The sequence below is a fragment of the Oncorhynchus kisutch genome, linkage group LG14 (assembly GCF_002021735.2).
Source record: "Oncorhynchus kisutch isolate 150728-3 linkage group LG14, Okis_V2, whole genome shotgun sequence".
NCBI classification, from domain to species: domain Eukaryota; kingdom Metazoa; phylum Chordata; class Actinopteri; order Salmoniformes; family Salmonidae; genus Oncorhynchus; species Oncorhynchus kisutch.
This window is the reverse complement of record NC_034187.2, coordinates 60,441,708-60,465,717: the sequence shown is the minus strand read 5'-3', so window position 1 is coordinate 60,465,717 and position 24,010 is coordinate 60,441,708. Positions and strand designations below refer to the sequence as shown.

At 41.8% G+C, this 24,010-nt stretch overlaps 1 protein-coding gene across 6 annotated transcripts in view; it reads right to left on the bottom strand.

The window, feature by feature from the left end:
* Positions 1-3,280: 3,280 nt before the first annotated feature.
* Positions 3,281-24,010, bottom strand: part of LOC109903547 (rho guanine nucleotide exchange factor 2) — a 63,249-nt gene continuing 42,519 nt past the window's right edge. For all 6 annotated transcript variants that reach the window (XM_020500322.2, XM_031788690.1, XM_031788689.1 and 3 more), the window contains 15 exons: positions 23,689-23,814; positions 22,681-22,798; positions 22,320-22,396; positions 20,986-21,157; positions 20,665-20,741; positions 20,309-20,481; positions 19,517-19,584; positions 17,424-17,618; positions 13,192-13,290; positions 13,042-13,091; positions 8,941-8,982; positions 8,647-8,697; positions 7,664-7,999; positions 7,261-7,441; positions 3,281-4,877 (listed from right to left, as the gene is read on the bottom strand). In XM_020500322.2, the coding sequence (XP_020355911.2) occupies positions 4,804-4,877; positions 7,261-7,441; positions 7,664-7,999; positions 8,647-8,697; positions 8,941-8,982; positions 13,042-13,091; positions 13,192-13,290; positions 17,424-17,618; positions 19,517-19,584; positions 20,309-20,481; positions 20,665-20,741; positions 20,986-21,157; positions 22,320-22,396; positions 22,681-22,798; positions 23,689-23,814 (1,839 nt within the window). In that variant the 3' untranslated portion in view covers positions 3,281-4,803. The remainder of the gene's footprint in view (positions 4,878-7,260; positions 7,442-7,663; positions 8,000-8,646; positions 8,698-8,940; positions 8,983-13,041; positions 13,092-13,191; positions 13,291-17,423; positions 17,619-19,516; positions 19,585-20,308; positions 20,482-20,664; positions 20,742-20,985; positions 21,158-22,319; positions 22,397-22,680; positions 22,799-23,688; positions 23,815-24,010) is intronic.

Below are 24,010 nucleotides of genomic sequence, written 5' to 3'. Positions count from 1 at the left end.
TGGATAGACAGAGAACATATATATCCCCAAGTGTAGATGGCCACACCCACAAACATGTACCTCCCACTTTAGCCTTCTGGCTCCACCCAACTCAATCCTTTAAAGCGCCATTCTTCAAAGTGATCTACTGATCCTCCCTCTCCATAATAAAGCAAAGTAGGATGAACGTACTTTGATGTTGCGTTGTTCCCCTGATGGTTAAGGTCAGGTTTGGGGAACGCAAGCGGATTCTAGATCTGTGCATACAGGCAACTTCTACCGGCAGAAAGAAAGCCTGGTCCCCAAGTACCCATCCATTTCCCTCTGTCTTCCTGTGTCAGCTGTCATTTTCTTTGACATATTTAACATATATTGTACGTTTCCTGCTGTGTGGGCTTTTAGTAATAAAAAGTGAGATGGTGGGAGAGAGAAATATAGGACAATGAGAGTGGGGCATAGAGGATTAGGCAGATGCTGTCATAAAACAAAAGAAACAGTTGTTTTTTTGTCTTCCAAACACCCATGCATGCACACACACAGGGTTCGAATTACAGAGGTGTCTAGGGGTGCTGGGTAGTGGGCACTCCCATAACAAATCAGGAAACCCCGATAGCATAGCTCTGGGCACACCTTAAATTGTTGAAAATATTAGTTAGCTTCAGTGTTTGAAATTACAACCTTGGCAACAAAACCACCAAACAGTAGTACCTTGTCTTATTCATCCAAATTACATAATTGGGTTAGTTACCCTATAAGGATTATATTGACAAGACAGCAATCTATCCTTTGGTTTTTACCTGGCCACTGTCTCCAAACGCTAAAATGTTTCGCATTTCTTGCCAAAAACCAATGCAAGTCAATGTCCCCGATATAAGCATGTCGAAATCATCTTACAAAGTTACTTTATTGAACTAAACAATTCATTTTAGACACTGGGATCATTTAGACATGAAACGCTAAACATGCTAACAAGGAGAAAGCACTTCATCTCAACAACTTATTCTAAAGAATCATGGCAGAGTAAATATTGAGGTCATAAACTTATACTACTTCATAACTCTTATAACAGTTCAGCAACACCTGCTCATGTGCCTGACACCCCTACTGCAAACTCCAACGCTCTTAAACATAAACTTGACAGCCAAAGATACAGTGACTGAAAGAGAGATGCCTTTCTATTTTATTGTTAGATTAGTTCATGTTAGCTAATGTTAGGTTAAAGGTCAGAGGTTAGATCAAGGTGGAAAAGTCAAAAAAACTTAGGGCCCGATTCAATCAATCAGATCCGCTTTAGCCGACATACATGTCAAATCCCCAAGCAGCATTATACCTAAAGCGGACATTGGCTGCATGGAGTTGCATTTAAAATAAATCCCATGCAGCCAAAGTTCGTGCACTAGAGGTGTGAGATTAAATCTACACCTCCATCAGGTTGATATAATTCCTAATTTGTGTTATGATTTTCAATTTGAGCGTCATTTTTTCTATTTAGCCTACACTTCCTAGTTCTGAACATAAAACATGAGTGAGATGGGTGTGGCTTCCTGACAATTATCAAGAGCAGCTTCTCACTGATTTTCCAACACCAAGCAGTTCCACTGGGGAGGCAGGTAGCCTAGCGGTCAGAGCGTTGGGCCAGTAACCGAAAGGTTGCTGGAACTAATCCTTGAGCTGACATGGTAAAAATCTGTAGGCCGTCATTGTAAATAAGAATGTGTTCTTAACTGACTTGCCTAGTTAAATAAAGGTTACAGCCAAAACATCAGCTATGTGGGTGTCGGCTATCTCCGGTTAACGCTTGACCTAATTGAAAATAGGCCTTAGTTTTAGTGCTGAGGTCACGTCCAAGGTAGGCCTTAGCTGGGGCTGAGGTCACGTCCAAGGTTTCTAACTCTTCTAATAGTTGCCACACTTGTTAAATGTAAGAACAATTTAAGCCAGTTTGGTTGTACTGTGACCTACCTAAAAAAAATTAACAAATACTATAAAATCAGGTTAAGTGCAGGAGGAAAATAAAAGAAAGAGACATGGTGGGGAGGAAGGGAACGAGGTACAGTACAGCTTCCCGGTAACCCCACTCCCCTTGCTCCTCTCCTGGACCACCGGAGCCTGTCTGGGCTTACAGTGCCATGGCATCCCCAACGTTGGGAAATTCCAATGATAAATGGGGTGCAGGCGGGGCGTAGAGGGGCGACCACTATGCCAGCTATGGGGATATTTATACATGTTACTTGGCTGACATTGTCCCTAGGATTAGGGAGGGAGGGATAGAAAGAAACAAAGAGGGATAGATAGATATATATATATATATATATAGCTAGAGAGAAAGAGAGAGGTAGTGGACAAGAGTGAGAGGGTTAGCGATGGGAGAACAGAGAGAATACATGTCACATGGTCAACATTGTGTCCAGGTTTAGACTGTGAAAGGGAGGAAGAGGGAGGGAGAAAGAGAAATTAAGAGATGCCGAAGAGAGGGAGATAGAACCTGTCCAGAAACAACTTCTCATGGAGATGAGACAACTGTAAGAGAAAACAAGAGTAAGAGGGTCAAAGATGGTGACAGATGGGAGAGGAAATTAATACAAAATTGTATAGAGGAAGTTAAAAAGGTTAAAAGGGAAAAGAGATAGAGAAGGAGTAGTAAGTGTGTTGGGGTTTGATAGGTTTGACCTGATGTTTCGGTAAAGGCATTAAGCCATCGTGAGGGGTTTAGGGGGAGGTATTTGGGGAAGCGGTGTCAGCCTACAGAGTGTGAGACAGTGGGATACTTGAGCTCAGTCCCTCCCAAAAGACAGCTGCTTTTTTACCACCGAATTGGATTGACATACTAAGGGGATCGTCAAAGTCTGATATGATGAGCTTTGGTATCCATGATTTTGATTGGTCTGTACAATGTGCCACTTTAAAACTGAGATAGATTTGATTACCAGCATGCAGTGGTAATGCTTCAGGTAAGAGCAACTGTCGATAACACTTCTTTGGACCTTTTCATCACAAGGACTACCTAACTGTCATAATAATGACGTACAGATGTCAAACAGTCATGACAACTGTCACAAACCTTCACCTAGGCATACTTCCAATTAGGATAGGCATAATGCCAACACACTTACCTTAACAGTTTGTGTCAGGGGTATGATCAATTGTGGCAATAAGTCTTCATTACTACACCATCTGTTGTTTTGACAGAGGGCCCAAGTGATGTGGAGCACAAATCAGGAAGATTTGACCTTTACACCAGCACAGGGTATAGTAAGAACTTGTCAAAAACAAGTGGATATGTCATCGATGCACAACTATGCCTATTGACACTATAACTTTAATATTAAAACAACTGGAGGCAAAACTTTTGGATTTGACATTCATATCTTTAGTATGGCTTTCTGTAAACCGCAATTGAATACAGTTTCCTCAAAGACATACACAAAATCATTGCCTTTGTCATTTTCAGCCAAATTTATACACACTCTGCAAGCCAGCAAAATATGGTACAATAGTCAAATTAACAGATAACAAGAAATTACAACAAGAAAGTGTCAATTAAAGCATTTGTTTCAAAACAATGTAGGCAAATATAATGGTTGCTCGGCTGTCCGTTGCTCAAAAATAGTCTCCAAAGTCACTTGTTTAGTCTTTAACAGAGAAGACTCCATTTTATATTTCCATGTTGGCAAAAAAGTTGAATTCCCCTATCCCTCAAGGCATCTCAAAATGGATGACATGGCGCATTGTCCTTGTTCCATTTTCCAACGTCTTGGCCTTTTCTTTGTAAAGATGAAAACCAAAGCAATATTGACAGCTTTTTAAATTTTTTATATAGTCGACCAAGTCCACTGGAGTTCAATTTTTAAACTACACTGCTTATATGTAGATGCACCTGTAGTGATGCATTCTTTTGTCCATTTAGATAAAACTTTATTTCATTCTCCCTTATTGCCAGGTATTTACTTAGTAACTACATGGTAACTGCAAAATTCATTCTGGTAACTACTTGAAATTAATTGTTAACAATTGTCACTTTCCTATATTTGAGACGAAGAATCCCCAAGGTTTCTAAATAAAAACATGAGAATTAGAGGAAAATACAGTGCTACCTCTACTTCTTATACAGTCACTAATGCTTCAGGTCTTAACTTACCTGCTTAAATAATGAAGGACAGAAGAATAAATAAACAAATCATTAGCATCATAAACAGCGTTGAGAATTAGATCACCCTAATTATGGAAATGTAAAGGACTCAAGTGTGTGTGTGAGCGTGTATGACTGTGTGTGTGTTTGTGCATGTTTGTGTGTCATATTTGTGTTTCTGTGTGTGTCCCAGCACAAACAGCCACCTACATACGTCCGCATCCAACATCCTAATGCACAATAGCAGCTATCCAACCAATGTCATTAATTCAGTATTCCATTGACAAAACCCCATCAGATTTGGTTATCCATTCACTGCTTTTATATTTGCTGTCCATTTCTTGCATATTCTTCTTTGGAATATCATCATTGCATAACTCCCTTCCTGTTATTCACGCCACTCTAATAGGCCCTCATTGGTCCAGCATCGATTCCAAAATGGAGCAGTACATATCCAAATAATCCCAAGCAAGAAATACGAAAGAATATAACGTAAAGTCACATATTGCCACTGGTTGTGTACTGTAAAGCAAAAGCCACAGAACAAATATATAGATCTATATTTGAAAATTAATATGATACTTCCTTTTTAGTGTAAAAAGAGGAAGACTATTTCAAGTTCAGTTCTCTTGTTCTCTTCGGCCTATTTTTGAGTGTAGGGGAGGTGGGGTCCAGTCTTTATTTCTGGAGGGTCATTAGCAATGTGACACGTCAGGCTCTCGTGGTAGTTCTGCTGTGGCTTCGCTCTCCTCTGGAATGTCCTGAAGATCTGAGTAAAGAGACAATTAGCCAATTAAAAATGTAAAAATCAAAGTTGCAAAAAAACACATGGCCTTTATTATAATTGCCATAGATAGTTGTTCATCACAGACTCTTTAGAATAGTGGCAAACAGGTTATTTTCATACAAACCTGAATGGTACTGTACTCGCTTTTGTTTCGTTGGTCTGCAGATCATTGGTGTAGTGCGTTTTCTGGCAAATACGTTAATGTGCTTTTAGCATTAGTCATCTTGGATGCTAGCCTCTCTCTTAATTTCAGCTATATATATATATATATATATATATTAAATTGTGGAGAGTAGAGACACCAGCACTGTAATTTCTCATCAGGGAGTAGAATAAGTGAGCTGAGTACTAGGTCTGGAAAGACATCTCCACCCACACACCTAACACTGACAGAAGCAGCGGGATGTGAGGTGTTCGCACGCGCACATAGAGAGAACATGATGTGAGAAGGGCAGCGATGGTGTGTGTGTGTGTTCCAGAAAGAGAGTTTGTGCCTCATCACAAAATCGATGTGTTATATAAAACTGTGTGTGGGCTTGCATTAGCATTATTGAGGGGACAGAGGTGAGCTCATCTCTGCTAAAGCACATCTCTGTATAATGATACTGCAGTGGGGATATCCCCTCTAGGAAATGTTAGATTTCTTTATATTTTGTATATTGCTGCTTTTTGCTGTTAGAACAGAATTACTCTGTTCTGAAAGCCCTGACATGAACAACACTAAAGCAGGGCCGGCGTTGAAGGCAGGCCTTAGGGAGCCTGGCCCGCCCTACCATAGAATACCTCCTGGCCCGTCCAAAGAAAATGTATGGTTGAATGAAATGTACAGTATCTAAAATATATATATATTTTTAAGTATTTGTTATTTGTATTTACTATAACAGACTTATGATATATAGCCCATTTCCCAAACATATTTTATGTTAAATTAAATATGGCTCAAGTAAATATGACTGACGGTTTTAGACCCATCATAAATGCATTATGAAGCCACGTCTCTTTTTACCATTTCACATTAACAGTGGGTTCAGAAAGTATTCATACACCTTGACTTATTCCACATTTTGTTGTGTTACAGCCTGAATTCAAAATGGATGATTAAAAAAAACAATACACCATAATGACAAAGTGAAAACATGTTTTAGACATTTTTGTATTGCAAATTAAATACAGAAATATTGATTTGACATAAATATGACTGGGTGTATTGCTACACCGTTCAAAGTGTAATAATTTCACCCTGCTCAAAGGAATATTCAATGTCGGCTTTTTATTACATTTTTACCCAACTACCAATAAGTGCCGTTCTTTGTGAGGCATTGGAAAACATCCCTGGTCTTTGTGGTTGAATCTGTGTTTGAAATTCACTGGTCAACTGGGGGACCTTACAGATATTTGTGTGTGAGAGGTACAGAGATGAGTCCTTAATGTGACTTATTCAGCACATTTTTACTCCTGAAATTATTTAGGCTTGCCATAACAAAGGGGTTGAATAATTATTGACTCAAGACATATCAGCTTTTAATTTTAAATTAACAAATTCACTTTGATATTATGGGGTATTGTGTGTAGGCCAGTAACAAAACATCTCAATTGAATCCATTTTAAATTCAGGTTGTAACAGAATGTAGAAAAAAAATTACGGGGTGTGAATGTCATGAGATCTTTCCATTTCTTGCACACCTCTTCCACTGACCTGCAGCCAAGCTCCCCACTCTACTCATGTACTTTACTACTTCCAGGTTTAGGTCTTTTCCCCTGTTTGTAGCAGTGCTATTCAATTTAACTGTTAGAATTTCTATATATGTTTGTTATACAGCTCTACAGTCTTATTTCAGTATCTGAAAAGTTGTATTTTATTTTATGGGCTTCCATTGCGCCAAATATGGTAGCTATCCCATTATTTACTTTTGTAAACTGATTGTAGGTAAGCAATGACCGCTGCCTAGCAACAGTCACTATGAATCTTCTAATCTTATGAATGAGCACTGCTTACGTCGGATTTAGCTACGACGAGTCTTATTTTTGGTTAGTGCAACAGGTGTAAATTCTGATCACAACTTCGGACATAGCTAGGCCCAATCTAGCATTTATGACCAACTTTAAAACATTTTTAATTTTTTACAAAGGCTGGTGCAACCGGCCCCTGGTGCCAAAATGTTACTGCAGTGTGTCAGCAAATTAGAGGTTTCTCCTATTCATCAAAGGCAAAGATACTTATAGGTTTCCGCATTCATCGGTGTCTGGTGTTAGCTAGTAACTGGCTAGCTAGGTTTTCAGCCAGCATGAAACAAAAGAGGGGGAAGGGTTGCCCAAAACTCATCTTATTCCATCAAGAGACATGCCAAACGTAAGATTTACACACCTCGGGGACTCTCCGAGCGCGGTGACGCTTTGGCCTCCTTCTCCTCCTCCTCCTCCTCCTCCTCATCTGACGTCACCTCCACATCACTGCCTTCCTGATGCCCCTCCGAATGCTCGATTGACTCTTGGCTGGCCAATTTGGTGTCCGCGTTGGTTTCACTTGCTTTACGAAGGGGTGGAGCCTAGGCAAGATGACAAATGTTAAGTGGAATGACAAACCAAATCAGATTGTAACACCTACGGACAATTAATTTCTATATTTGGCTAATGTATAACCTATATTAACTCAACTCAGTTGAGTGAGAGCATATTCCCATCTACAACAATGAGCGGGCTAAGAATCAGTGCATCCCCCTATAGTTAAGCTAAGTGCAACTACCCACAGTGCCAGTGAGTAGCTCTACCTGCTCTGAGCCTGCAGGTCCCACACTGTCAAACACGGTGGTACTGTGGACCTTCATGTCGCGGACCTGCCTCTCCAGCTGGGCTCGGGCTTTTTCGCTATCCCTCAGGCGGCCATCGGCCCCCCGCAGCCTACCCAGCTCCTCCTGCAGGAGGCTGTGCTGCCTCTGGAGCAGGGCCAGCTCCCCAATGGCCGCCCCCGTGGTGGCCTCGGCCATGCCTGCGTCACGTGACAGGGAGCGCCACACCCGTCCGGTGGGCGTGGTCGGGGCATCAACTGGCGGGCCATCGGAGCGCAGGCAGAGCTCCAGGATGGAGTCCTGCTTGATCACAGTGCCCTGGGAGACGAGAACAAGTGTAAGATAGAAGGGAATGAAGGGAGATATGAGGAGAGTTTGAGGGTTTGAGAAACAGCTTCCATCTCCAGGCAATCAGACTGTTAAACAGTCACCACTAGATGGCCTCCGCCCTGAACTTAGTCACTGTTCTAGCCGGCTACCACCCGGTACTCTACCCTGCACCTTAGAGACTACTGGTCACTTTAATAATGTTTACATACCATTTCATCCACTTTATATGAGTATACTGTATTCTATTCATGGCTAATCCTATACAAAACTTATTTGAAAAAAAATCTGGATACATTTATAGATGCCACAATAGAAAATACATTTATTTTGTTAACTGTGAGATAATGGAAGGAAAATAATACATTACTATTCAAGCAGATTAAAACAAGCAGAAACCTAAGCAGGTCTACTGTAACTAACTAAATTCTACATCCGTTGGTACGTCCTACTGTAACCTCCACAGTAAATATATGGGAGACCTGGGTCAAATATTATGTAAAATACACTGAAATACTTGAGCTTCTCGGCACATTAAAACAAATGAAATAGTCCAGAAAATGCAAACTCAGCTAAATAAAGAATATTTGACAATTGTATTTGACTAAGGTCTGGTACAAAGAGATGCATCCACTGACCTGGAGGGCATGAAGGTGGGCACTAAGGTTGACCAGCCTCTGATACACTTCCTGAAAAACATACCATCAGTGAATACAATAAATATTATGCCAACACAATCAAGAGCAAATACCAACACCATTACTCATGATAATAGGCTATATAGATATACACACACACAGACACAAAATAAAACAAACAACCTCCCGCCATCTCCAGCCAAATATTTCAGTGGGTTCTCGTAGCTAGTTAGCCATGTACGGATAAAGTGACAAAAGTTCCTTATGAGATTGAGTGAACATTTAATACTTTACCTCGGTTGAGGGCCTATCTCCAGCCTGATTCCCATTCCAGTCCTGGGAAATTTGAAATATTATACACTTAAATGAACACTATATTTGACAATTGTTGTGAATAAACAATTTAATGCCACAGAGCTAAACTGAGAAGAGTTTCATGCAAAAATAATACAGTAAACTATAATACTTTTAAACGAAAATATCTGTATGATCCTCATATCACTTGGTTTCTGTCTTTTGAAATTCAAAATTCCATTAAATGAAGCAAATGACTCACTGATTGATTGTATTATAGAATTGCTTCATATCACAAGAGAAATTCAACTCCTTCGGTGGTGAAAAATGTTTAACAAACTATACTGAACAAAAATATAAACGCAACATTTTAAGATTTCACAAAGTTACAGTTCATATAAGGAAATCAGTCAATTAAAATATATTCATTATGCTCTAATCTATGGATTTCACATGACTGGGAATACAGGTATGCATCTGTTGGTCTCAGATAACTTCAATAATAAAAAATAAGTAGGGTTGCGGCTCAGAAAAACAGTCAGTATCTGGTGTGACCACCTTTTGCCTCATGCAGCGTGGCACATCTCCTTCACATAGAGTTGATCAGGCTGTTGATTGTGGCCTATGGAATGTTGTCCCACTCCTTTTCAATGGCTGTGCGAAGTCGCTGGATTTTGGCGGAAACTGGAACATGCTTTCGTACTTGTCGATCCGGAGCATCCCAAACATGCTCAATTGGGGACATGTCTGGTATGCAAGCCATGGAAGAACTGGGACAATTTCATCTTTGTTTCAGAACATTAAATTATCTGGAATGAGCTCTGGTGGACATTCCTGCAGTCAGCATGCCAACTGCACGCTCCCTCAAAACATGAGACATCGGTGGCATTGTGTTGTGTGACAAAACTGCACATTTTAGGGTAGCCTTTTATTGTCCCAGGACAAGATGCACCTGTTTAATGATCATGCTGTTTAATCAGCTTCTTGATATGCCACACCTGTCAGGTGGATGGATTATCTCGGCAAAGGAGAAATGATCACTAAAAAGGATGTAAACAAACTTGTCCACAATATTGGAGAGAAATACACTTTTTGTACATATGGAACATTTCTGGGATATTTTATTTCAGTTCATGAAACCAACACTTTACATGTTGCGTTGATATTTTTGTTCAGTGTACTTTTCAACTTTTGCAATTAATGAATATTTGTCTAAGTAAACCAGTAGGGCTTCATTGTGAAACTTTCCTATTATTGTCATGACATTTCAGAATAGAGTTGTCAAACAGGCTTCATAAAATAATTGTGATTGGAAAAATGGATGTTGCCATGGATACTCCACGGCACTGTTTGAAACAGAGCTGTTAAGCTATAATAACTCAGAGAGGAGAAGACTCAGATAACAGAAGCCTTCACTTGAAAACTTCCAACATAAAGCATTAGGCATGTTCATTAGGCACCAAAACAGAAATTGGACTGAAACTATTTTTGTTATCCATTGTAAATAGCCTAATGCAGTGGTTCCCAAACCTTTTCACTCGGGCCAGGGCTCTAGACTAATTTTTTCCACTGGTTGCACTAGTGCTACTAACTTTTTCAGTTGATGGCTTCAGCACATGATTTGGTCACACCAATAATGACCTGACCCGTGTCCTATAATGTACCTGCATTCCATACAGAACCAGGCTAATAATGACTAGCCACCTTTTAAAGTAGCATGCCCTTGGCTTGACATCCAGGTAAATTTACCTGTGGCACATCGGGCCGGTGCCAATGTGAAAGCGGAATATGCGCAAATCTTTTAAATGTTATATTTAATTTGCGGCCTGAGCAAGTAGCCAATAATGACCTACACAAAATTACATTTTAACTTGACAATATCAGATTTAGATTGATTGTTTGGTGCGCAATCTCAAAAAGAGTAATTGTTAGCAATTTTGGACAGTCACAGTTGTAGGGCACTGGTAAATTCTGTTTTCCCAGTTAGATTTTTCCAGGTTTCAGAGTTGTCCCAGATTTTCATTCTCAAAAATCAACTAACATTTGATGTTCTAAGTCCACATAAAATGCTTAAACCACACCAGGAGACCACTTTTGATGTCTGGGAACAATTAAACATTTGAAATAAATATTTGGTGGGTGTAGTTTTCCTTTAATTAAATTTCACGACTAGGGACCATTGTGTTTAGCTAGTGGGTTTTTTGTACTATACAATGTACAGTATAGGATTCATGTGATGGCAGAGTTTGCAAAATAAATGCCCTGTGATTGATACAAATCATCATGATATCATTCTGCCAGGTAGGCCTACTTTGCAGTCAACATTTAATTGGGAAGGTTTTTTGGGAAAGCCTTTAGAAATGTTCATTCAAACAGCTCGTGATGATTGAACTGCATATCGCAAAGATTCAAACAAGAATTCTGACGAAATTTTTTGAATGATTCAAGCAGACCACCATTATTATCCCTCTGCCCAAGAACGCCAAAGTAACCTGTCTAAATGACTATTGCCCCGTAGCACTCACATCTGTAGCCATGAAATGCTTTGAAAGGCTTGTCATGGCTCACATCAACACCATCACTTCGATTTACACACAGCCCCAACAGATCCACAGATGACGCAATCTCTATTGCCCTCCCCCACCTGGACAAAAGGAACACCTACATGAGAATGCTGTTCATTAACTACGGCTCAGCGTTCAACACCATAGTGCCCTCCAAGCTAAGGACCCTGGGATTAAACCCCTCCCTCTGCAACTGGATACTGGACTTCCTGACGGGACGTCCCCAGGTGGTGAGGGTAACCAACAACACATCCGCCACGCTGACTGTCAACACGGGGCCCGTCTGGTGTGCATGCTTAGTCCCCTCCTGTACTCCCTGTTCACCCACGACTCCAACACCATCATTAAGTTTGCAGACGACACGACGGTGATAAGCCTGATCACAGACGACGATGAGACAGCCAATAGGGAGGTCTGAGACCTTGCAATGTGGTTCCAGGACAACAACCTCTCCCTCAACGTCAGCAAGACAAAAGGAGCTGATCGTGGACTACAGGTAACGGAGGGACGATCCCACCCCCATTGACGGGCTGTAGTGGAGCAGGTCTTGAGCTTCAAGTTCCTCGGGGTCCACATCACTAAGGAATTATCAAGGTTCACAAACACCAACACAGTAGTGAAGAGGGCATGACATTGCCTCTTCCCCTCAGGAGGCTGAAAAGACTTGGCATGGGCCCTCAAAAAGTTCTACAGCTGCACCTTTGAGAGCATCTTCACTGGATGCTTCACTGCTTGGTATGGCAACTGATTGTAGCGCCTTGCGTTCGGGTGCCAGAGGGTAGTGCGTACAGCAGAGGTCCCTGCCGTCCAGAACAACTTTAAAAGGTGTCAGAGCAAGGCCCAAAACATTTTCAAAGACTCCAGCCACCCATGTCATAGACTGTTCTCTGCTACCGCAAGGCAAGCGTTATCAATGCACCAAGTCTGGAACTAACAGGACCCTGAACAGCTTCTACCCCTAAGCCATAAGACTCCTAAATAGTTACTTAATTAGTTAACCAATAGCTTCCCAGACTATCTACATTGACCACTTTTGACTCATCGCATACACTGCTGTTACTGTTTATTATCTATCCTGCCGGATAGTCACTATCCCTACCTAGATGTACAGATCTACCTTAATTACTTCGTAACCATGCACATCAACTTGGTACTGGTACCCCGTGTATATAGCCAAGTCATTGTTACTCATTGTGTATTTATTCCTCGTGTTATTCTTTTTCTACTATTTATATTTTTTTCTCTCCGCATTTTTGGGAAGGGCTCGTAAGTAGGCATTTCCCTGTTAGTCTACACCTTGATTTGATTCCCCCATGTGAACCATGCTCACAATGAGTAATCTTGCCTGGGACCTGAAGAATTCTGTTAGCTTCCCGAGCTAAGGACTTGGCTTTAGCTCAGCGAGCTAAAACATTATTGTGGCGCATGGGTATCTTGGTTCTAAGCCTGGTAGACCACACTAAATGACTTTGCTATTATTTTTATAATCATTATTATATAATCATTATTATATAATCATTATTATTATGACCTTTACCTTTGCTGCTGGGCACCCATGCATTCCATTGAGAACCACCTCCTGGCCATCTACAAACAAACAACAGTCATCAGTGGTCATCGCTCACAGTGCTATGGAGACTAGACTACTATAAGCCTTGTCAATTAATGGCATAGAGGAGTAACTCACTGATCACTAGTGCTCCCGTGTGGTTCGGGTGACCGTTGAAACTGCAGGGCAGAGGCACTGCAAAGGTGGAGCCCAGCAGTAGCTCACTCAGCCTATCCACTGGGAGACACAAATGGAGACAATACAGCATCAGTACCTTAACAAAATGTATGTTGCGTTCATTTCAGCTCAACTGTGACAGGGTGGGTCGAGTTCACATTTTAGACCATTCCATTGGGCCTAAAGTCACATCGCCGCCCACATGGACAAGATATGGAAGAATCTAACAAAGTATAATACATGGCAGCAAATACACAAACAAGATTAATACAAAAATAATCATGAAAATTTAAACAAGAATCTTGTATGGCAGAAGAGTATTTTTACAAAAATCTAATAAGTAATCTAATAAGTATCTGATAAGATTATCTTAATAGCACATTGGTAGTATTCAGTGACAAATATAAAAACGAAGCAGGGCTTGGTTAGAACCCTGGATGGGGGACCAAAGGGGTAGCTGTAGGTAAATCAACTGTCCAGTAGGAGGTGCTGCCCAGCCTATTGCTTTTTTAACCATGCAAATCGTATATTAAAATATACAACATTTCTGATAGTAATTATCATGATTTTTTATATATTGTCTAATAAAAACAATGTGAAACCAACAATAACGGTTAGAACATACACTTTTCTTATAATAATCGTTGTTGCTAATATGTTTCCCAATTTTGTTGTAGCTCTAAACTAGATCACCTGATTCATCTATTCAAGGGCTTGATGATCAGTGACGAGTTGAATCTGGTGTGCTAGCTCTGGAATAGATCAAATACATGGACAATCTGGGGGTCCCCGGGCAGAGGTTTGAGAACCACTAACATAAGGCCAAACATATCAAAATCTTACCAGATACTTAGATTTTTTTGTACAAATTACTTTCTTCTGCCATACAAGATTAGATGTTTATGATTCTTTTCCATATGGGCGGGCAAGCTAAAACAAAATGTACCTTATTAAAGCCACACTCTAAAAAAAGAGAAAGCAGCCAATGACATTTCAAATGCATATAAAACCTTCTATGATATAGTGCTCAAGGAATGACATTCCATGAGAGAAACATTAGCCTAGGGGTTGACAGCCACTTCAAATTCATAAACATACACATGATACCCACACTGAGGACTACTGTGTGTAGGGTGGAAACTGGACAACTGTACATGTCAATCAATGTTTGGGTGATGATGAGTTAACGGTTTGCTGTTTGTGTAAATGTAGCCACAGTGCCTTCAGAAAGTATTCACACCCCTGTATTTAAAATAGATTACATTTAGATGTGTTGTCAATGGCCTACACACAATAATGTCAGTGGAATTATGTTTTACATGATTTTTGAATGACTGCCTCATTTCTGTACCCCACACACACAATTATTTGTAAAGTCCCTCAGTCGAGCAGTGAATTTCAAACACAGAATCAACCACAAATACCAGGAAGATGCCCTTCTTTGCCTCACAAAGGTAGAAGGTTTCTATTGGTAGAAAACAAGGCATACATTGAATATCCATTTGAGCATGGTGAAGTTATTAATTACACTTTATATGGTGTATCAATACAGTCAGTCACAAAGATGCAGGCGGTCCTTCCTAACTCAGTTGCCAGAGAGGAAGGAAACCGCTCAGGGATTTACCAATGAGGCCAATGGTGACTTTAAAACAGTTACAGAGGGGCAGCAGGTAGCCTAGCAGATAAGCGCTTTGGGCCAGTAACCGAAAGGCTGCTGATTCAAATCCCATGATGACGTGGATGTCTATTAAGACACCCGTTGATTAAGGCATGTGGAAGATACATTTCCGTTGAATGCATTCAGTTGTGCAACTGACTAGGTATACCCTTTCCCTTATGGCTAAGAAAACTGAAGATGGATCAACATTGTAGTTACTCCACAATACTAACCTAATTGACAGATTGAAAAGGAAGCCTGTACAGAATAAAACATATTCCAAAACCGTGCATCCTGTTTGCAACAAGGCATCAAAGTAATACTGTAAAAAAGGTGGCAAAGCAATTCACTTTTTGTGCTGAATACAACGTGTTATGTTTGGGGCAAATCCAATACATTATGGAGTACCACTCTCCATATTTTCACGCAGAGTGGGTGGCTGTATCATGTTATGGGTGTGCTTGTAATCGTTAAGGACTGGGGTGTTTTTCAGGATAAAGAAATTAACTAAATGGAGCAAAGCAAAGTCCTAGAGGAAAACCTGGTTCAGTCTTGCTTTCCACCAGACACTGGGAGATGAATTCACCTTTTCAGAAAGACAACAACCTAAAACACAAAGCCAAATCTACATTGGAGATGCTTACCAAAAAGACAGTGAATATTATTTATATGGCTGAGATACCGTTTTGACTTAAATCTACTGGTTGTCTAGCAATGACAGAGCTTGAAGAATAAAATAAAAAAATATGTGCAGGTTGCACAATCCAGGTGTGGAAAGCTCTTCGAGACTCACAGCTGTAATCGCTGCCTAGGTTAGTATTATAAAGTATTGATTCAGGGGTGTTAATACTTATGTTAAATGAGATTTCTCTTTCATTTTCAATAAATGTTTTTTTTTTTATCACTTTCATTATGGGGTATTGTGTATAGATAAAAACAAATATGTAATCCATTTTAAATGCAGGCTTTAACAACACAATGTGGACTAAGTCAAGGGGTATGAATACTTTCTGAAGACACTGTACAAGGCTTTGAAAAATAACTTACTTCTCAGAGGATCTCAGAGGACAATTAAACATATCTATAACTGTACAGACAGTACACAATTCTAATGTCTGTTTGACAGTTCCAAGTGAAGTAAAACCGTAATGTAAGCCAACCAATGGCCTTCTATGGAGGGAACTTTGAAGTCAGTCATCTGAAATGTATGGTATGTTTGGCAACTGAGCCACCACCTGGCAGCTATTTTGTGCCAACACATTGCACATGCATCCGTTGAATAATGAGGAAAGTAATAGCAACAGTTGATTGCCAAGTACAACCCGAGAACATGGCAACTTTGAAGTATCGTTGAAGTCAGTTAACACTGGAACCGTTTAAAGCAGTCATTTGAACTGCTCATGAATTTATTTATTCTTAAAGTCATGCCCCATTCCGTCCTTGACTTTTCCTAAATAAGTCTATATAACACACTGTGGATGTTAGAATCTAATATCACAAACAGAACTGGAGTTATGAACAGTTTTAGAAGGGGAATGTCATTTTTTGAATGGTTTTCCCACAATGCCACTCCTTCTACCGATAGTAGAGCCTGCTCCGCTCCTTCTTCCGACATGAAGGTGCCGTGCCCAGTTGATAATCACCCCAATAATTGCCTCGAAACTGAACCTAAACTCATTTCACACATATAACAACAGATTAAATAAATGAAGTAAAGTATGATGGGGGATAAAGGGGAGAATGGATGAGTTGATGAGAGAGGGGAAGTGAACGATGCATAATTATGGAATCACCAATTGTGGATGAAGAACAGGGCTTGCCATTCTATTGTATTAGTATATTCTAGTTATAATCTCAAAATGGCACTTACCCTAGATCAGTCCACCAAATCCACGCAGTTTTATCAGTCTACTCTGGCCTACACAGTGAGAGCGTGCAGAATTTATAACGGCAAGAAGACCAAGACGAATGGATGCATGTGCTGCGTTAGCGTTGCTACAAAATCCAAATGAAAACGACTCAGATGGTGGGGAAGAAATGAATCATTGACATCTCTGATGATTACTTTTCAGATTCTGAGCCTCAGTCTGAAACTACACCTCAGATGTCAAAAAAGCCAAAACAGTGCGCACCTTACAGGTGCCCGCGCCCCCACCAAATGAAACTGTAGTGGAACGGTGAGACAGGAGAAAGGAAGAGATGGCAATGCTAAGAGCCCATTATGAGCATAAAATGTAATCACTGAGAGAACAGATCTTATATCTAAAAAAAAAAACATCAGCAATACACTCACAAGCTTTCGTTGTGGCATGGACATGCTCCAACTGATGCCATTGCATGAAGAAGCACACCATGTAAGCACGAACTGACAATAATTGACTATTTTCGACGGCTGCCATAGCAACACTTAAATTCATTATAATTCCATCACGCTTTTGTGCTGATTTTCTTGAAACTGAGAAACTTGCTCTCCATCCTTCTGTCTATTACCCTACCCATCTTCTTCACTTTTTCTCCCCCACCACCAACCCCTCACCCTCTGCGATGGCGTCCGTGAGCAGTCTCTCGCCGAGCGGCACCTGGGGCATGTCAGCCCGGAACAGGTTCCGGGAGTTGGGGCCCCCCGGCAGCATGATCTCCTGGCCCCCTGTCACCTCGGCCAGGTCCGAGAACAGGGTGACTCGCTCCTGGAGCAGCTCCAGCACCTCCCGGTCCTTCTGCTGGATGTCCGCTGGAAGAGAAATGAAGGTAGAGAAAGGAAGATGGAAGGGATGGGGGCGGGGCGGTGGAAAGAGATGGAGTAGAGAGAAAGAGGGAAAGAGTAGAGAGAACGAGGGACGGAAAAGGAGAAAGAGAGGGAAAGAGGAGAGAAGGAAAACCTGACATGATGCTCCTCCTTAAGACCTCGACTTAAAAGTGGGGGGCAATCATATTCACACATTGTTCAGTTGGATGTCAGCTATAAGAAATTGTGAGAGATAGCGAGAGAAGGGGAAGAAGGGAGAGAGGGAAGTGCAGGACTACAAGTGAGCAAGAAAGATTGTAGAGAGAGAGTGACCAAGAGAGAGCAAGAGTGAAAATGAGAGAGAGAAAGCCTGTGATGTATAGACTGAGTTTGATGAGATCCTCCACTGAGCCTGAGTAGGAGTCAGGCTTCGCACTTATCCTCCTACACACAGAGTGAGAACTGCACATTGTACTGTAAGCCCCATGTAGAGGGAAAGATGGGGGGTGGGGAACGAAGAGGAAGGAGAGAGAGAGAGATTGAAAGGAAAGGATGGATTTGGTCAAAGGGATTGATAAAGAGAACGATGGAGGTAGAAAGGAAGAGAGAGAATAGTGTAGAGAAGAAGTGAAATATGGAGTTCCTATGTGCAAACACTTTAGATTTTACGTAGGTATAAACACATCAAAGTTTATTGGCCGCGTACAAAGATTTGCAGGCTTTATAGCAGGTGCAGCAAATTGGTGAAGTTACTAGCTCCAACAGTGCAGTAGAATGTTTGTATTGTATTTGCGAGACAATAAAAAATCAAGACATGATCCAGAATATTAATGTGGTGAATACACAGTGAGTAAACAACAGAATACGATGTGACCAGCGATCAATGACTATACACATGGTGCATAAGTCTCAAGGTGAAGGGCAAAGTATGGCAGGTAGATGGCTAGTGATGGCTGTTCAACAGTCAAATGGCCTGGAGATAGCCGTTTTTCAGTCTCTCGGACCCGGCTTTGATGCCCATGTACTGTCTGTATGCAAGATGGTGAACAGACCGTGACTCGGTTGGCGGAGGTCCTTGATGATCTTCTTGGACTTCCTTCAACATGGAGTGCCTTAAATGTCCTGGAGGGCAGGCAGCGGGCCCCCTGTAATGCGTTGGGTGGACTGCACCACCCTCTGGAGAGCTATGTGGTTGAGGGAGGTGCAATTGCGGTACTAGGCGGTGATGCAGCCCAACAGAATGCTCTTAATGGTGCATCTGTAGAAGTTTGAGGGGGGATATAAACGGCCATGACAAAAACCGTCAAAATCGGCATTTGATGGAGAGGTTTTCCAGATGGGGAGAACAAAAGGTTTTAATTTTTTATACGTGGCCACAATCACACCATGAGTTATTAATCATGAAACATACACGTCCACCTTTGCTTTTCCCGGAGAGTTCTTTCTTCCTGTCCGCACGATATATGGAGAAGCAAAACAGACTGTGTGGATGGAGAAGGTGTAGCTGGGGAGAGCCATATCTCTGTAAGACAAATTATGTTACAATCTCGTGTCCTTCTGGAAGGAGATCCTCACCCTGAGCTTGTCTATCTTATTGTCCAGAGACGGTATATTAGCAAGTAATATACTCGGAAGCAGTGGGTGGTTTGTCCTTCTACTGACTAGAACGACAGCTCTCCTAGCTCTCCTTCAGCGGCATCTTTTTGGTAAATCACCAGGGATGAATGGAGCTGCTTTGTGTTGGTTATAGGAAATTATACCATAGTAAAATAAGAAATAATACAAAAGGTGAAATAATGCAAAGTTGGATCTAGTAATAGGGCTGCCGTGTCTGTCCGCGTAATCTTGCCATCTCTACATTACATATTGATCTGTATGAGTGTGTGTGTGTGTTCATTGCTGACCTTTCAGTCGTCTCAGAAGGGCCTTGTCTTCAGTCTCTATGAGTGGGAACTCTTCCCTGGAAGGACAACTGCAGAGACAGATTTTTTTTTTTGTGTATGAGTGGTGTGTATATATATGAGTGGTGTGTGTGTGTATATGAGTGGTGTGTGTGTATATGAGTGGTGTGTGTGTATATGAGTGGTGTGTGTGTATATGAGTGGTGTGTGTGTATATGAGTGGTGTGTGTGTATATGAGTGGTGTGTGTGTATATGAGTGGTGTGTGTGTATATGAGTGGTGTGTGTGTATATGAGTGGTGTGTGTGTATATGAGTGGTGTGTGTGTATATGAGTGGTGTGTGTGTATATGAGTGGTGTGTGTGTATATGAGTGGTGTGTGTGTATATGAGTGGTGTGTGTGTGTATATGAGTGGTGTGTGTGTATATGAGTGGTGTGTGTGTATATGAGTGGTGTGTGTGTATATGAGTGGTGTGTGTGTATATGAGTGGTGTGTGTGTATATGAGTGGTGTGTGTGTATATGAGTGGTGTGTGTGTATATGAGTGGTGTGTGTGTATATGAGTGGTGTGTGTGTGTATATGAGTGGTGTGTGTGTATATGAGTGGTGTGTGTGTATATGAGTGGTGTGTGTGTATATGAGTGGTGTGTGTGTATATGAGTGGTGTGTGTGTATATGAGTGGTGTGTGTGTATATGAGTGGTGTGTGTATATGAGTGGTGTGTATATGAGTGGTGTGTGTATATGAGTGGTCTGTCTGTCAGACCACTCATATACTGTCTGTGTCTGTCTGTACCTCCTGACAGTGTGTTGTATGAGGCGTATCCAGGTGTTCTTGTCATCTTTCGAGGCAGCATGGACCTCATACATCTCCGGAGGAGAGGAGTCACTGATGAGGAAGAGCCCTCGCTCCTGATTGGCTATCTCCCTAATCATGAGGTTCTGCAGGGAGAGGACCGGAGACTTGTCCTGCAAAGAGGGAGAGGGAGAGAGGAGAGAAAGAAGGAGAGCTGCTATATTCCCTGACGTCCCCATACGGTATATTAAATTGTGACAAAACAAGTCTCTATATACACACACGTGTTTTTGTTTGTCATTGTGTGAGTGAGAGTGAGAGAGTATAAGCGCGCGCTTGTGTGTGTTTATACTTACTAGACAAGGGAAGATGAACCTCTGGTCTTTCTCCTGTAGGAACACTAGGATGTCTGTCATCAGCAGGACCTGCACATCTAAACACACACGCATGCACACGCACACAAAATAGAAACCTCCTTTAAAACATGGTTAAACAACATGTTTTGGGGATAGTTCCATCACCTACAAACTTCTGTGACAAATTAAGCTAATCGAGGCTGGTTTCCATGTGTTTGATACTGTTAATACATCCATTCCACTCAAGCCATTACAAATAGCCTGTCCTCAGCCACACATACAGACCCTTCAACACACACACACACACACACACACACACACCTTTGAGCCTGGACCCAGGGGTTTTCCAGAGCAGCATTCCCTCATGGATGAGTCTCCTGCGGAGCAACTCTCCTCCTCTGAACAGGCCACCATCCCTCACCTTGGCCTCGGCGCGAGGGTCCAGCCTGGCCCGGATCTCCTGCAGCCTCTGGGTCCGCTCAAGCTCCATCACCTGGACAGCAGGGTCATGTTCATTAGGCACTGAATGGAAGAAAATGGACTGAAACAGGGAGGGACTACCTGGACTTGTCCAATGAGAATCATCCATTTACATGCCCTAATGCAGTGGTTCCGAAACTCTGGTGGGTGTGAGGGGTCGGCAGGGGAGGGGGTCCCTCCCTCCATAAAATGTAATAATATACACTATATATACAGAAAAGTATGTGGCCACCCCATCAAATTAGTATATTCAGCTATTTCAGCATGTCAGTTTGTAAAATTTCTGCCCTGCTACAGCTGTCCTGGTCAACTGTAAGTGCTGTTATTTTGAAGTGGAAACATCTAGGAGCAACAACGGCTCAGCCGCGAAGTGGTAGGCCACACAAGCTCACAGAACGGGACAGCCGAGTTCTGAATAACGTCAGCACAAGAACTGTTCTGTGCGAGCTTCATGAAATGGGTTTCCATAGCCGAGCAGCCGCACACAAGCCTAAGATCACCATGTGCAATGCCAAGTTTCGGCTGGAGTGGTGTAAAAGCAGTGGAAACGCGTTCTCTGGATTGATTAATCACACTACACCACCTGGCAGTCCGAAGGACGAATCTGGGTATGGCGGATGCCAGGAGAATGCTACCTGCCCCAATGTATAGTGTCAACTGTAAAGTTTGGTGGATAAGAAATAATGGTCTGGGGCTGTTTTTCATGGTTTGGGCTAGGCCCCTTAGTTCCAGTGAAGGGAAAGCTTAACACTTTTCTTTGCACCCCATGACAAAATGTGTAGAATTGCTGGAAAAAAGCTTTAAACCTGCAAAATTCTCTCCACCAACATGAGGGGTGTGAACAGTTTGTGTCATGAACAGTGCTTGTGCCCATAGAAATAGACATGGTGCAGGATGTTCCCCAATGCTGGAAGGGCCCCCCCCAAGGGGAACCCCTGCCCTAATGAACACAAACCTGGTTCACAATAGTGTCAGTGTGCAATGTATTTTCTGCACAATGTAATTGCCACTTTCTCATGGACATAGTAAAAGGACGGGTTTATAGATAGTGTGGCAAGTCAAAATGGCATCCTTTAATTTAATCTGACTAACAGGTGTTAGTTCATGTCAGAATTGATCTCAGTAATAACCTGAGTAAATCAAACTATAAATGGATTAATAGAGGAGGAAAGCACCTGCTGGTCCACTGAGGTGAGTAGCTCCCTGATCCGAGTCAGAGACTGGGCCAGACAGGAGGCCTCCTCTTCATTGTCTGGTTAAGGGAGCGAGAAAGAGAGAGGGTCATAAGGGGGTTAGACATTATTAGTAGTGATGTTTTTTTTACCATGCTCAGTCATTGCCTTTAAACCCTGTGCTTTTAGTTAGTTCTGAGGAACCTCGTCTCATGATATAAAAAGCTGGCATAGTTTGGCTATATTTTTGATACCCCACATTATAAATAGCTTCCCCCAACAATATATTTAATTCTAATGTGAGCATAACTTATCACCCTCGTCCCTGGTTCCATTTGCTTTATTCACGGGGTATTGTTCTCACCCTTGGTGTTGTCAAGGATACGCTGGATGAGTACGGGGTACTTGGTGATACGCTGAGTGACCAACAGGATGCACTCCTGGACGCCATGGCGACGCAACAGGTGACCCCGACACACCCGCTGAATAGAGAGCGGGAAAGAGAGATTAAAGATGAGACAGAAGGGAGAGAAAGTGAGAGGGAAAGATAGAGTTAGTGTGAAAGAGAGCGCGAGAGAGTGAGAGGGAAAGAGAGTTAGTGTGAAAGAGAGCGTGAGAGAGTGAGAGTTAGTGTGAAAGAGAGCGCGAGAGAGTGAGAGAGAAAGAGAGTTAGTGTGAAAGAGAGCGCGAGAGCGTGAGAGGGAAAGACAGTGTGAAAGAGAGCGCGAGAGAGTGAGAGGGAAAGACAGTGTGAAAGAGAGCGAGAGAGTGAGAGGGAAAGAGAGCGAGAGAGTGAGAGGGAAAGAGAGTGAAACAGCAGGAGAAAGGAAGGCATGAATATGAACAAGACAAAAAGAGGTGAGGAAAAACAGGAAAAGCGGCAAACAGAAAGATAGATGGAAAACAACAAATATTTGTGTTTTGTAACGCAATCAAGAGCAAATCATTTTTTTTCACCGGAATTCTGGAGTTATCAATTGATGTGAATGACACACCCTCAAAACTAGCTTGAAGAGCTTTACAACTAAATAGGAGATAAAACATACCATTTACAATAGAAAAAGTACGTGCACACGAACATTTCCATTGGCCTATTGTTCTTTCTCTGTGCCCCCTCTCTCACTCTAAGGAATATGAAACTACCAAATAGCATGATCATCACAAGTAAGACTTCAGTAGTGGTGACAAAAAAATTACATAAACACAAAAGCTTTCCCTCGGTCTCAGTTGTTCACTCTATCCCCATCTCAATTCAATGTTTTTAATGACATGAAATACATTCTGTGAATATTGCAAAAACATTCAAAAAAAGTTTCAGAAGTAAAAAAAATGTCAGTCACATCTCTTGTTTCTCTCTCTCCCTCGGTCTTACCCGTATGAAGTACTGGAACCGCTTGTCTCTGGCCAGCAGCTCCTTGTACAGCTTGACAGCCTTCAGGTGGCGGCTGCAGAACTCAGCGTAGGTCTTCCTCATCTCGTCAGCACACTGGCCCGAGAACTGAGAGAAACAATCCGTCAATCAAATCAAATCTGCTTAAAGTACCCTGGCCTAGACCCCAAAGACCAATCAAAAGCAGAGTGGCTAAGATAAACTCCCTAGAAGGAAGAAACCTCGAGAGGAACCAGGGGAGGACCATACTCCTCTGTTTGTACAGTGTAGTTAAGATTACGTATGACAATAAAGGCCAGATAGT